Source organism: Anarrhichthys ocellatus, unplaced genomic scaffold (genome assembly GCF_004355925.1).
Source record: "Anarrhichthys ocellatus isolate YVR2014 unplaced genomic scaffold, GSC_Weel_1.0 scaffold190, whole genome shotgun sequence".
In the NCBI taxonomy this organism is placed as follows: domain Eukaryota; kingdom Metazoa; phylum Chordata; class Actinopteri; order Perciformes; family Anarhichadidae; genus Anarrhichthys; species Anarrhichthys ocellatus.
In genome coordinates this window covers 35,624-49,662 of record NW_022280220.1, presented here as the reverse complement: position 1 = coordinate 49,662, position 14,039 = coordinate 35,624, and the positions used below count along the sequence as shown (strand labels likewise).

The following is a 14,039-nucleotide window of genomic DNA, read 5'->3' as shown; positions in this document are numbered from 1 at the left end:
GAATGAATGAAGGAATGAATGAATGAAGGAATGAATGAAGGAATGAAGGAAGGAATGAATGAAGGATTGAATGAATGATTGAAGGAATGAATGAAGGAATGAAGGAAGGCTTGAAGGAAGGAATGAATGAAGGCTTGAAGGAATGAATAAAGTAAGGAAGGAATGAATGAAGGAAGGAATGAATGAAGGAATGAAGGAATGAAGGCTTGAAGGAAGGAATGAAGGAAGGAATGAAGGAAGGCTTGAAGGAATGAAGGAAGGAATGAAGAAAGGAATGAAGGAAGGAATGAAGGAAGGAAGGAATGAATGAAGGAAGGAATGAAGGAAGGAATGAAGGCTTGAAGGAAGGAATGAAGGAAGGCTTGAAGGAATGAAGGAAGGAATGAAGGATTGAAGGAATGAAGAATTGAAGGCTGGAAGGCTTGAAGGAAGGAATGAAGGAATGAATGAAGGATTGAAGGAATGAAGGGTTGAATGAAGGAATGAATGAAGGGATGAATGAATGAAGGAATGAATGAATGAAGGGATGAATGAATGAAGGAAGGAAGGATTGAATGAAGGGATGAAGGAAGGAATGAAGGAAGGAATGAAGGAAGGAATGAATGAAGGATTGAAGGAATGAGTAAATGCATGACCGAATGAGTGAATGAAGGAAGGAAGGAATGAGTAAATGCATGACCGAATGAGTGAATGAAGGAAGGAAGGAATGAGTAAATGAATGACGGAATGAGTGAATGAATGAATGTATTAACATGTTGTCCGTTATGTTCATGCTGCGTTTGCTGTCAGCGTCTCAAACTGGAGATCTGCTGTTCAGCCTGGAGAGTGTTGTTTACAAGGATCCTCACAATGGTAACACACACACACACACACAGTAACACACAGGATGATGTGTAACACGGTCTTTATAGACCACATTGTGTTGGTAAACATAAGGCGTATTGTTGTGGGCGGAGCAGATGAGAGCTCCGGAGAGCTGGAACATTAGCTTTCCTGAGGTTAGCAAGAAGAAGGCTAAGCTAAACAATTAACGCCATATTGTATTTTATTTTCTGGCACAGAACAACACAGCTTCTGTCTCTGTGTCCTGCTTCCTGTCTGTGTTTTTCGGGCTTTCTGTCACTAACTGCTCTCTCTCTCTTTAACGCTGCCAAAAGTCCCAAAAGGATCTAAAAAACATAAAAAGCCTAGAAAAGGCTTAAAGAAGCTGAAACGGCATGAGAACAAAGCAGGTGAGGTTTTTCTGATTTCACTGTGTTTCACCTGGTCCAGGTCCGGACGTCCTGGTCTCAGGTGTCTGTTCAGGTCCAGGTCTGATCAGCCAACAGACATCCTGGTCTCAGGTGTCTGTTCAGGTCCAGGTCTGGACGTCCTGGTCTCCAGGTGTCTGTTCAGGTCCAGGTCTGATCAGCTGACAGACATCCTGGTCTTGGGTCTCAGGACTGGTCTCTCTTCATGGTCTTGTGTTGCTTTCAGAAAAGCCTCAGGAGAACAAGAAGGACACGTTCGCGGAGAAACTGGCGACTCAGGTGATCAAAAACCTGCAGGTGAAGATCAGCAGCATCCACCTGCGCTACGAGGACGACGTGAGTACCGGTCCAGGTTTTGGTTCTGATCTAGGTTGAGGTTGAGGTTCAGGCTCTGTGTTTTTGTCCAGGTGTACACATTTCAGTGTGATGTCATTGTTCTGACGGACAGGTTGACCAGGTCTAACCTGTGAGTGTCATGTGACTGTTTGTTTCAGCTGTCAGACCCACAGCGCCCCCTGTCTATGGGAGTCACTCTGTCAGAGCTCAGCCTGCAGGTAACTCCTCCTACTTCTGTACTCTCCTCTTAAAGTTGCATTCTCTCGAGTGTCCACCAGGGGACGACTCCCGTGGTTGTATAGAAGTCTATGAGAAAATTACTACTTCTCTCTTGATTTATTACCTCAGTAAACATTGTAAACATGAGTTTATGGTCTCAATCTCTAGTTTCAAGTCTTCTTCGATACAGCATGATGTTCATTTAGTAAATTATGTTGTTCACTGGTTGCAAAAAAACAAGGTGGCAAAAGCCGTAATCCAAGATGGCAACGGTGAAATCTCTGAATTTGTCCACAAACCCATGAGAGACGTCACAATGACTACGTCCACTTATTGTATACAGACTATGGTGTGAGTGACCTGCTGTTTGTTTCTTTTTTTTCAGACTACTGATGAAAACTGGAAGTCGTGCATCCTGAACGAAGCAGCAAAGATCATCTATAAGGTGAAAGGGGTTACTAGTAACTAGTACTTACTAGATGTTCCCCAGTAAATGTCTCTAGAAGTGTATGATTCAACGTTTTCCCATTGGTTTCAGTAAACAAAAGTGATTGCACCCTAAAATGAGCTGAAGTTGAACGTTTGTGTCACAGTGTTCTGTGATGTGATTGGTTGGTCAGTTTGATGGGGCGATGTAGAAACAATCGGCCTCTGTGACTGTAGTTTTTCATTGTTTTTGACTTCTTTGTGTGTTTGTTTGTTTGTGTCAGCTCGGCCGTCTGGATTGTCTCTGCGCCTACTGGAACGTCAACAGTCCGATCTTTTACAAAGGATCATGGGAAGACATTGTGGTTAGTCAATGCTGTTTGTCTTGTTTTAGACAAAAACAATCTCATTAGTCAGCAGAGTTACAACTATGGTTACAACCAACCAACCAAGACCAACCAAGACCAACCAACCGACCGACCGACCAACCAACCAACCAACCAACCAAGACCAACCAACCGACCGACCAACCAACCAACCAAGACCAACCAACCGACCGACCGACCGACCGACCGACCAAGACCGACCGACCAAGACCGACCAACCAACCAAGACCAACCAACCAAGACTAACCAACCGACCGACCAACAGACCGACCGACCAACAGACCGACCAACCAACCGACCGACCAACCAAAACAACCAACCAAGACCAACCGACCGACCAACCAAGACCAACCGACCGACCAACCAACCAAGACCAACCAACCAATCAATCGACCAAACGATCGACCGACTAAGACCAACTAACAAACCAATCAATCCATTTTTGTTTTCTGGTCAAAAGAAAAGAAAACACAACTGCCAGAGTCCTCACAAGATCTATGTTGATGTATAAAGTTTCATTTTACATAAACATAACCATACATAAACTCTGTGATGGACAGATAACGTGTTGAAGTAATAAGGAATCAGGATCGCACATTATTTGATAGCTTATGGAGCTACGGTAGAGCGATTACATATTCGTGACATAAATGTTATCATAATAATTATTATAATTTGTAATAATTTGTAATCGAACTCTGTTCTTTATCACATTCACTGTTTCTGTGTTTTAAACTCTCTACTGCAACTAATAATCCTCCTCCTCCTCCTCCTCCAGAATCAGCTGAAGTGTGGAATCAGCAGTAAAGATCAGGAGCTTCCTCACTATCAGTACAGTGAGTTCATCACTTTATTATTATTTATTAATATTAACCGCTCAGAACAAAGACACATTTCTTCAGTGAACATCTGGAGGAAGATTTAGATGTTTGACTGAAACTTGTTTTAGTCTCATTGTGAAACAAAACACAAAGTTGTCAATTATAGTTTTTGTCTCGTTTTTCTGTGGGCACAGTTTGACCCTCACAGGGACCTGTAGCCTGCACATAAACACTGAACATAATGTGTTTGTTTTCAGCTGGGTGTTTCATCCATATCAACACTTCCTTTCTCACTTTGTTTGTAGTTTTCAAGCCGATCTTCGCTTCGGCTAAAATGTGCATCAACCCGAACGCTGAGCTGGAGCTGAAAACTCCAAAAGCAAACCTTCACCTGGAGGTCCAGAACATCGCCATAGAGATGACCAAACCACAGGTAACGTGATGTGAGATGGTCAGAAGTATCACTAACAGCCAGGGACAAGGACAACAAAACAGATATTATAAACTAAAAGCTCAGTAAAGCTCTCCGGTTCAATAACAAAGAAAAGCAGTGAGAACGTTTGAGAAGTTACTTTTGAGATGTTCAAGTTCCTCCTGACGAGGAGAGAAAACTGAAGCACCAGAGAGCCGGACCGGTGCCACAGATCAGGCTCGCAGAATCAGTAATTTCTTTCAAATCACTTCTTAAAACACACTTTTATTTTTAACGAGCTTTCTGTTCTAGTTATTATCGTCTTGTTTTTGCTGATTTTGTCTGTCAAAGCATTTTGTAAACTCTGTTTTTGAATTTGCTGTATAAATAAAGTTATTATTATTATTATTATCTTGACGAGTCAAAGAGAGACAGACGGGTGAGACAAGTGTGTTGATGTGTTGTGGTCCTCTGCAGTACGTGACCATGGTGGAGGTGCTGGAGTCCATCGACTACATGGTGAAAAACGCCCCCTACAGGAAGTTCAGGCCGGACGCCCCCGTCCACCAAAACGCCAAACTCTGGTGAGTTCAACACAAATCTTAATGTCAGAGAGAAAGACGAACAATTCAATGTAGAGTCTAGAATTTGACTTTGACTTCCTGTCAGCGCCCCCTACAGGCTCCAGAGTTCAGTACAGACCTCCAGTCTGCACTCAAGGTGCAAAGTCTCACCTGAAGGTTTTGGGGGGGTGTTTGTTTCTTTCCCGTGCTCCTGCCAGGTGGAGGTACGGCTTCAACAGCATCCTGGAGGTCCACATCAGACGCTTGGGTCACATGTGGTCCTGGTCCAGCATCAGAAAGCACAGAGAGAACCTGAAAGCCTACAAGACCGCCTACAAGGCCAAACTGCTGAGCCAGAACAAGCCGAGCCAGGACACCGAGCGACACATCCAGGTGCCCCTGAACGCACCACGAACGCAACATCTGGCTTAATCAGCACAAATACCTGACTGCACCCAACACACGCAATGTATCTGAGATATATATAATATATTCTGAGTATTTGAAGAAGCTGAGGTTTGCTACCGGCCTGAACACCGTCAGTAAAACAAATGCACTAGATTCAACCACAGATCTGAAGCTCTGCTCGTACAGTCTCGGGAATAACTGGAGTTTGTTTGTCTCACCAGGATCTGGAGAAAGTTCTGGACGTCTTCAACATCACATTGATCCGGCAGCAGGCCCACATGGAGGTAAACACCATCCCTCACCAGAGTCCAGTTTAACTAGAGCCTCCTCTTCCTCCTCCTCCTCACTCTTCTTCCTCTTCCAGGTGATCAGGTCGGGACAGAAGGTGGTGGGGAAGAAGGCGGCGGGGGGGCAGAAGCCTGGAGGAGGAGGAGGATTCTTCAGCAGCTTCTTTGGTAAAAAGGCCAAGAAGGAGGAGCAGGAGCCAGAGGAGAACAAGGAGACGGAGAGTAAGTGGAAATAACGGCATTGAAATTGAGTTGTTTTCCATATTCGGTGTATATAATTACACATATTATATTTATGTGTAATTATCTTCAATGACTTCAAAGTGAGAAGACACACCTCTCATCGTCATCATCAAGTTTATTCAAACTCCAAACCTTTATTGGAGCTATGATGAGTAATAATAAGATCATAATGAACTAGAGAGTCAGCCATGACTGGAGGCGCGGACTCAGTGGAATATAATCTCACTTTTATTTTCTCTTTTCTAAGAAACAGCTGATCAGAAACAATTCAGTTTGTTTAACTCAACCAGTTTGGAGCAAATAAATCCAGGATTAGTCTCAGTCGGGCGAGTTCTAATAGTTCTTTCATGTCCGCTAGTGTTGTCCATGTTTCATGTCTGTTTGGAGACGAAGACGATATGAATGAATATCCAGGAAGACGTCCACGTCATAAAACAGCTGATCGGTGATTTGACTTGAATGTTCGCTGCGTCACAACTCATTCAGGTGTTTCTTCACATCCTGTTTAGTGCATCAACTCTTATCTTCTAATGGCATATTTCAAAATGTGCATAAAAATGTGAATGGAAAACACGGCTCATGTTAAATACAAAAAACTAATTTAGTCATTTAAGTCTTTAAGTCTTTTACATTTTTCAAAAAATCCTTAAAGCTAGTACAATAATAATAATATTGATAATACAAGTTGACGTAAAGACAGTGTTGGAGGAAGTTTTCAGATCCTTTACTGCAGTAAAAGTATTAATACCTCACTTAAAAAGTACTGTAAAAATGTTTCTCATGTAAAAGTACGTCAGTATAATCAATAAAATGTATAAAAACTGTGACTGTTCTATTAAATATTCTTTCATTAAACTATTCATGGGTTTATTACGAGAGTAGTTTGTTATGCTGGAGCTCTTTTTAACTTGTTAACTAATGATTATGCTCATTATTCTCTCAGCTGGACTTCTATGAACTCTTGGGAATATTTTTGAAACTCTTCATATTTTTTGTGTGTAAAAATCTTAATTTGTAAAGTGACTAAAGGTAGAAGTAGAAAGTACCATGAAAATACAAGACTAGAGTAAAGTACAAGTACCCCTAGTGATGTACTGAAGTGCAGCACTTGATTAAAAAGTACTTGCAACATTGTGTATTACTCCTCTGGTGTTCAGGTTCGGGGTTGGACGACCTCCTGACGGCTGAGGAGAAAGAAAAACTTTACACTGCCATCGGCTACAGCGGCAGCTCTCACAACCTGACTTTACCCAAGCAGGTCAGCACACACACACACATACACACACACACACACACACATGGAAGTAGTGTTAGAATCTAATGGACAGGTTTCTATGAAATGACCTGATCTCCTTCCTGCTCCTCAGAGGATGAACCCCTTTAGATTTGAATGACTGCACCATGTTTCCTCCAGGACACATGTTGAGCTCCTCTACTCTTCAGTGTGTAACAAATCAGATAAATCCTCAACATAGTGGTTGTTCTGTCCTTCAGTTTCAAGTGGATTCCTGGTTTAAGTAGAACCAGGACTTGGTTGGTGAGCCAGGTTTAACCCGTGTGTGTGTGTGTGTGTGTGTGTTCAGTATGTTGCAGTGGTCGTCAGTTTCCAGCTGTTCAGCACCTCGGTGATGGTCAGAGAGCAGCCGGATGTGCCGGAAATCCTCAAAATCCAGATGATCGATCTCAGCACCAAAATATCTCAGAGACCCGGAGCGCAGGCCTTCAGGTGAGTCTCTACCCCCCCATAGCACCACAGGTTGGATCCCCTTGTGTAGCGTCTACAGTGATGTGTTGTCCTACCTGCAGGGTGGAGGCGGCGCTGCAGCACTGGTTCGTCACAGGTCTACAGCAGCAGGGGGAGGTGCCTTCGCTCATCGCCTCGGTGGGAGACTCGTCCTCCTCGCTGCTCGACGTCGTGTTCGAGTTGAACCCCGAGGAGTCCGCCGCCGACCAGCTGCTCAGAGTCCATTCTCAGCCCGTCGAGATCATCTATGACGCAGTAAACCTCAGATCACTCGAGTCAGTTTTTTTGTGTCTGTTTGTGGGGAACAATTTCAGCGAATAGTTTTTTCTTTCCAGCTGACGGTGAACAGTGTGGTGGACTTCTTTAAGGCCGGGAAAGGTGTCGATCTGGAGGTCCTGACCTTGGCCACGCTCTCCAAACTGGAGGAGATCAAAGACAAAACTGCCACAGGTCAGTTAGAATAATGTATTAAAAGGTTTAGAGTCACAACGTTTAAATCAAGCGTTCATGTTCCCCAGAGGATGAATCTCCCTGAGCTGAAACTACAGCTGAGTCTGATTATGATTGTTATTAAAGTCTAGAGTTTTGATTTAAGTCCAGTCTGACAGTTTAGAGCTGAGTCTAACAACAGAGTCTGAATCCAGTATTTAAACTGCTTCTCCAATCAGAAACACCTTTGAGTCCCGAATTGAATCTTAAATATGTTTTGAAAATTGCAAATAACAAAAGAAAAATCAAAGATTTTCCAGTCGAGGACAATCTGGTCCTCATCAGGAGTCTGGTGGATTCTGGTTTCACTTGATCCAGTAGAAGACAATCCGGTCCTCATCAGGACTCTGATGGATTCTCATCTTTGCAGGTTTGTCTCACATCATTGAGACCAGGAAGGTCCTGGACTTGAGGATTGACCTGAAGCCGTCCTACCTGCTCATACCCAAGGCTGGTTTCTACAGCAGCACGTCGGACCTCATCATCGTAGACTTTGGCAGCTTAGAGGTCAGTTCTTATTTTTTTATTTCCAGTCAAAGAAGTTTAAAATGATTTAAAAACAAAGCTCACCTGAATGTCGTCAATGGTTTTTAATGATAGTAGCTTTACATTTTCCTGGTGCCGAGGATAAACCCCACAGCTTATTTTGTACTGAAATTAAATTTGGGGGAATTTTAGCCAAATTTCCGGGTTTGTATTCAGATTTTTGGGGTCGCACCGCTCCAATTTATTTTGCTTTGCATCCAGATGTTTTTTTATTTATTTGTTAACCCAAATTCACTTTTATATTTGAGTTTACATAATATGTGGAATCAAAGTTTTTGTTTTTAAACAACCCTAACCCTTATTTTTCTTTGGGCTGAACAGACAGAACTTTCTTTATCCCGAGGAAAATAGTTGATTTGTTGTTTTTACTTTCCAGATGTTGGTTTGATTTCACAGCTGTTTGTGTTCAGTTTGTTAGGTTTGGTTGAACACGTGTGTGTGTGTGTGTGTGTGTGTGTGTGTGTGTGTGTGCGTGTGCGCGCGCGCGTGTGTGTGTGTAGTTGAACAGCGTTGAGCAGAGCGGTTCATCTTCGTCCTCCTTCTCCTCTCTGGAGGAAATCATGGATCGAGCCTACGTGAGATACAACGTGGAGCTACGACGAGTTCAGGTGCTCTACAGCAAATCAGGTACACAACTAATACTCTCACACACACAAATACACAACTGCTTCCATATTTTATTGTTGTTGTAATTGATTTCCAGGTGAGGCCTGGAAGTCTGCTCGGCTGCAGGGTTCATCGGTCCAGCACATCCTCCAGCCGATGGACTTCACCGTCCAGCTGGCCAAGTGTATGGTGGAGAAGGACGCCAGGATGCCCAGGTACGACTTTTACCTGCGGACAGGTGTCCAATCTCTCTGCTCACTGGCCTGCATGTTATTTCAATCATATCTGGGGTGTTTGTGCGTCCAGGTTCAAGGTGTCAGGGGAGCTGCCGCTGCTGCACGTCAAGATCTCAGACCAGAAGATCCACCATGTTCTGAATCTGGTCGACAGCATCCCGCTCCCCAACATGGGCTCCCCCCCGTCCACACCCACGGAGAAGGTACACTTGGTACAGTCTGGTTGAACTGTGACCACGCCCACTGAAATGATCAGTAGCAGGTGGCTGTCGTGAGGTGTGCAGACGGCGCGGCGGACGAGGAAGTAACTCACGGACGGAGAGCTTGTAAAAGTAGTATCAGCGGAGTGTGCATAAACTAATCTGTGACTGGGCTAAGGATGGGAGGGAATAGTGATGGAGAGGAGAGTGAGGATATGGATTACAATAACTGGACTGAAGTAGGGAAAAATAAACGAGCTAGAAATCGGAATAGTGGATCTGGTGGTAGTTTGGAAGGCAGAGAGGAAGGCAGGGTGATGAGGAGGAAGATTGTTGAGAATGAGGGATTCAAAGTAATTTTGAGATTTAGGGAAGGAAATGATATTAGGAAAGTTAGTCCGGTGGCGCTGACTCGCGGGTTGAAGGAGAAAGTTGGCGAAATTTTGATGGCGAAGGTGCTGGGTGATTGCGGCTTGTTGATCAAGTGTTAGGAAGAGGAACAGAGAGAGAAAGCTATGAAGCTGAAAAAAGTGTGCAACATGGTGGTTGAGAACACTAAGAAGACAAGTGATGGGCCCTTTGTGAGAGGCGTTATATATGGCATCCCAGTGGAGGATTTGAGATCAAGTATAAGAGGTGGAAAAATTATAGGGATTAAACGTCTGCAAGCAAGAAGAGGAGGAGAAAGGGTTGATAGTTTGTCAGTGTTGCTGGATATCCAAGAGAGGGTGTTGCCTGCTAAAGTCACTGTGGGATATATGAGTTACAATGTAAGAGCTTATGTCCCACCACCTCTGAGCTGTTTCAAATGCCAAAAATATGGACATATTGCGGCAGCGTGCAAAGGGAAACAAAAGTGTGGAAAATGTGGAGGGGAGCATGAGTATGGGAAATGTGAGGATGGGACAGAGCTCAAATGTGCAAATTGCGGAGGTGCACATAGTGTGGCCTATGGTGGTTGTGAAGTGAGAAAGAAGGCAGTGGAAGTACAGCAGCTAAAAGTGAACATGAATATATCTTATGCAGAAGCAACAAAGAAGGTTCAGAGGGAGAGTAGAGTGGAGAGGGGGGGAGATATCAAGGAAGGAACCGGCTCAACAGTCAAATGAACAACTTGGGACAAAGAGTCAAAGGGGAGATGGGAATGTACTGACAGTAAATAAGGAGAGCTTTGTGTATTTCATGGCGGAAGTAGTTAACTGCACATTCCAAGCAAAAGGGAGATCTGAGAAGATTGAAATAATAGTAAAGAGTGCAGCAAGATATTTAAATATCCATGGGATAACTGGGATGGCTGTTCAGGAGGAGCTTAAAAAACAGGAACAGTTAAACAAAGAAACATGTTCACAGGACTAGTCATGATGTTAATTCTACAGTGGAATGCAAGGAGTCTGTTGGCAAATGGCCAAGAGTGTAAAGGTTTTCTTAATGGGTTAGAATATAAAGCAGATATAATATGTGTTGAAGAGACATGGCTTAAACCAAACTTAGATTTTGTGATTCAGGGATATGTGTGCATAAGAAGGGATAGAGAAGGGGGTAATGGGGGAGGATGTGCTACCTTTGTTAGGCAAGGGAGTTCTTATCGAGAAATAGAAAAAGGAATAGACCTAGAATATGTAGTTGTTGAAGTGTGGTTAGGGGATGAAAGTTTGGTTGTGGTAAATTTTTACAATCCATGTCAATGATTGGAGTTGGAAGCATTAGAGGCAATAAAGGGACTAGACAGAAGAAGGGTCATTTGGTGTGGTGATTTGAATGCGCATAGCACTCTCTGGGGAGGGGAAAAGACTGATAGGAATGGGTTGATAGTAGAGGAGGTGATGGACTCCTTGGTACTTGTATGTTTAAATGATGGGAGTTTCACAAGAGTGAATTACAAGTCAGGTAATGAGTCAAGTTTAGACCTGACCATAGCATCATGGTCATTGGCAGGTATTTGTGTGTGGGAGGTATGTAAGCATTCTACTGTTGGAAGTGATCATTACCCCATTTTCTGTAGAGTAGGAATAGGAAGTAGGGGGGGGTCAGAAGATACAGCAGAAAGGTGGGTATTTGTAAAGGCTCAGTGGGATAAATTTAGAGAAATTAATGAATCAAGGTTTAAAGATATAGATAGAGAACAGGATATAGAAATATTTAATGAAAATGTGAGAGATGCAATTATTGGAGCTGCCAATCAGACAATTTTAAGGAAAACCAGTACAAAGAGGCGGAAGTTAGGTCCATGGTGGAATGATGAGTGCAGTGAGGTAATAAAGAAACGGAATAAGGCTTTTAAGGTTTTAAAAAATACTCACAATTTCAAAAATTTAATAGAGTACAAGAGAATGCAAGCAGTAGTACGGAAAACTATCAAAGAAACTAAAAGGAAGTATTGGAGATCATTTTGTAACACAATAGGGAGAAGCACTTCAATTAATCAAGTTTGGGGGATGATAAAGAAAATGAGTGGAGTAAAACGGGAGTGGGGGTATCCAGTATTGGAAAATGGCGGAGTGGTGGCTAACAATGATGAAGCAAAGGCAGAAATGTTAGCTAAAGCACTGATTGAGGTCCATAGTTCTGGTAATATGTCAGAGGAGGGTTTAAATGGAAGACATAGAACAAGTGAAGCAAATAAAGAATTGTTGGAAACAGATGAAGAGAGGGAAGATGCAATTAATGCTCCCTTCACTTTGGAAGAAATAAAAAGGGCCATAAGAAAATCAGGGCTAACTGCTCCAGGTAAAGATCAGATTTGCTACATCATGTTGAACCTTCTGTCTGATTTAGAGTTAGAGGTGATTTTGCAATTGTTTAACAAAGTTTGGCAGGAAGGAAAATTACCAGGACTTTGGAAACCAGCAGTTATGCAGTAGTACCCATCAGAAAACCAGGAAAAGATCCCACTAATCCATCTAACTCTAGACCAATAGCATTGACTTCCCACATGTGTAAAATCATGGAGCGAATGATCACAGAAAGCCTAACGTATTATTTGGAAACAAGGAATCTTAGGTCAAAGTATCAAAGTGGATTTCGAAAAGGAAGGGGAACAATGGATCCAATAGCATGTCTAGAAGCAGAGGTGAGGAAGGCACAAGTGAGTAAGGAGGTAGTGGTAGCAGTGTTTTTTGATGTGGAGAAAGCGTATGATTTACTGTGGAAAGAGGGATTATTAATCAAAATTAGAAAATTAGGAGTATCGGGTAAAATGTTCAGATGGGTTAAACATTTTTTGTTTGGTCGATCAATAGAAGTGAGAGTGGGAAGGTGTTTGTTGGCCAGCCATTTGGTGGAAAATGGAACACCACAAGGAAGTGTGATTAGTCCTTTATTGTTCTCTATAATGATTGATGATGTATATGAAAATGTTGGACAAAATATAGGGAGATCTCTATTTGCAGATGATGGGGCACTGGAAAAGAGGTAGGAATGTGGAATATGTTGTGAAACAGATGCAGGAAACAATCAAAAGAGTGGAGCAGTGGGCATTGGAATGGGGATTTAAAATTTCAGCGGAAAAAACAAATACCCTTTTCTTTACAAGAAAGAAAATTGGAACAGAGGTCAAGTTGTATTTATATGGTAAGGAACTGAAAAGGACAGACTCGTACAAATTTTTAGGGATGTGGTTTGATGCTAGGCTCACATGGAATGTACATATTGATAAAATGGTTAATAAATGTAAAAAGGTGTTGAATGTAATGAGATGCTTGGTGGGAACAGAGTGGGGAGCTGACGGGGCTGCTTTGAAAGCTATATATATGGGGTTAATAAGATCAGTAATAGACTGGCTGTGTGGCTTATAGGTCAGCATCTAAAACATTATTGGGAAAATTAGATGTAATACAAGCACAAGCATTAAGAATATGTAGTGGGGCTTTTAAAACAACATCTGTGCCAGCATTGCAGGTAGAAATGGGGGAAATGCCATTGGAGTTGAGAAGATTACAGATAATGATGACCTATTGGGCTAGTTTACAAGGACACAACAACCATCCAACAGTAAGGGCAATTGAGACATGCTGGGAACATACAAAAACGCTAACAAAGAGCTTTGGTTGGGTTGCTAAGGAGAAGGCTAGGGAATTGGGTATATTGGATAGGAGTTATTCTCCAGCTGTGGTTCTGCCAGCTATTCCTCCTTGGTTACTGCCACAGCCTGAAGTTGATCTGGGCCTCCTTGAAGCAATGAGAGATGAATGTGGGGTAAACTGTGGGATAATCAAGTCATACATCAGGAGGAATTATCACAATTATATACAAATTTATACAGATGGATCAAAAGACCCCAATAATGGTAGAACAGCAGCAGCAGCAGTAATACCAGAATTCCAGTACGAGTGTGGGAAGAGACTGAGTGATGACTTGCCGGTGTTTGCATGTGAGATGATGGGCATAGTTATTGCATTGCAGTGGGTAGAGGACGTAAGGCCAGAGAGAGTGGTGATTGCATCAGATCCATGTGCAGTACTGACGAGTTTGTAATTCAGCCACTCCAGATGCAGAGAGGATTTATTGTATGAAATACTTCAATCACTATACAGAATCCATCAAATGTGGATAGTGGTTAAATTTGTGTGGATCCCTGCTCATGTTGGAGTCGATGGCAACGAGAAGGCGGATAAAGCAGCAAAAAAGGCTTTGAAGAGTGGGAGAAATATTGTTAAATTAAATATAAGTAAGTCAGAAGCTAAAGTGGTGATTAAGGGTCAAATCAAAAAGATATGGCAGACTGAATGGAATAAAGGGAGCAAAGGACGATATCTGTTTAAAAATAAACCATTGGTTGGGAGTGCAGGGCCTAGTGGACTATTGGAAAACATAATAATGGAATGTGTGGATTTTGTGATGAAGAGGAAACTGTGGACCATGTTTTAGT

General features: G+C 42.6%; 1 protein-coding gene across 2 annotated transcripts in view; it reads left to right on the top strand.

Annotated features, from left to right (window-relative positions):
- LOC116400689 (vacuolar protein sorting-associated protein 13C-like) overlaps positions 1–9,303 on the top strand; it is a 14,495-nt gene extending 5,192 nt beyond the window's left edge. Inside the window, exons 6-25 of one of the 2 annotated variants that reach the window (XM_031878646.1) lie at positions 790–852; positions 1,158–1,232; positions 1,477–1,586; positions 1,745–1,804; positions 2,191–2,250; positions 2,516–2,596; positions 3,396–3,453; positions 3,744–3,871; positions 4,328–4,434; positions 4,632–4,806; positions 5,043–5,105; positions 5,186–5,330; positions 6,509–6,609; positions 6,935–7,077; positions 7,158–7,350; positions 7,431–7,545; positions 7,955–8,091; positions 8,631–8,757; positions 8,834–8,951; positions 9,043–9,303. In XM_031878646.1, coding sequence (XP_031734506.1) covers positions 790–852; positions 1,158–1,232; positions 1,477–1,586; positions 1,745–1,804; positions 2,191–2,250; positions 2,516–2,596; positions 3,396–3,453; positions 3,744–3,871; positions 4,328–4,434; positions 4,632–4,806; positions 5,043–5,105; positions 5,186–5,330; positions 6,509–6,609; positions 6,935–7,077; positions 7,158–7,350; positions 7,431–7,545; positions 7,955–8,091; positions 8,631–8,757; positions 8,834–8,951; positions 9,043–9,199 — 2,216 coding nt within the window. In that variant the 3' untranslated portion in view covers positions 9,200–9,303. The remainder of the gene's footprint in view (positions 1–789; positions 853–1,157; positions 1,233–1,476; positions 1,587–1,744; positions 1,805–2,190; positions 2,251–2,515; positions 2,597–3,395; positions 3,454–3,743; positions 3,872–4,327; positions 4,435–4,631; positions 4,807–5,042; positions 5,106–5,185; positions 5,331–6,508; positions 6,610–6,934; positions 7,078–7,157; positions 7,351–7,430; positions 7,546–7,954; positions 8,092–8,630; positions 8,758–8,833; positions 8,952–9,042) is intronic. The other variant, XM_031878647.1, reaches the window with a different exon arrangement.
- The last annotated feature ends 4,736 nt before the right edge of the window (positions 9,304–14,039 follow it).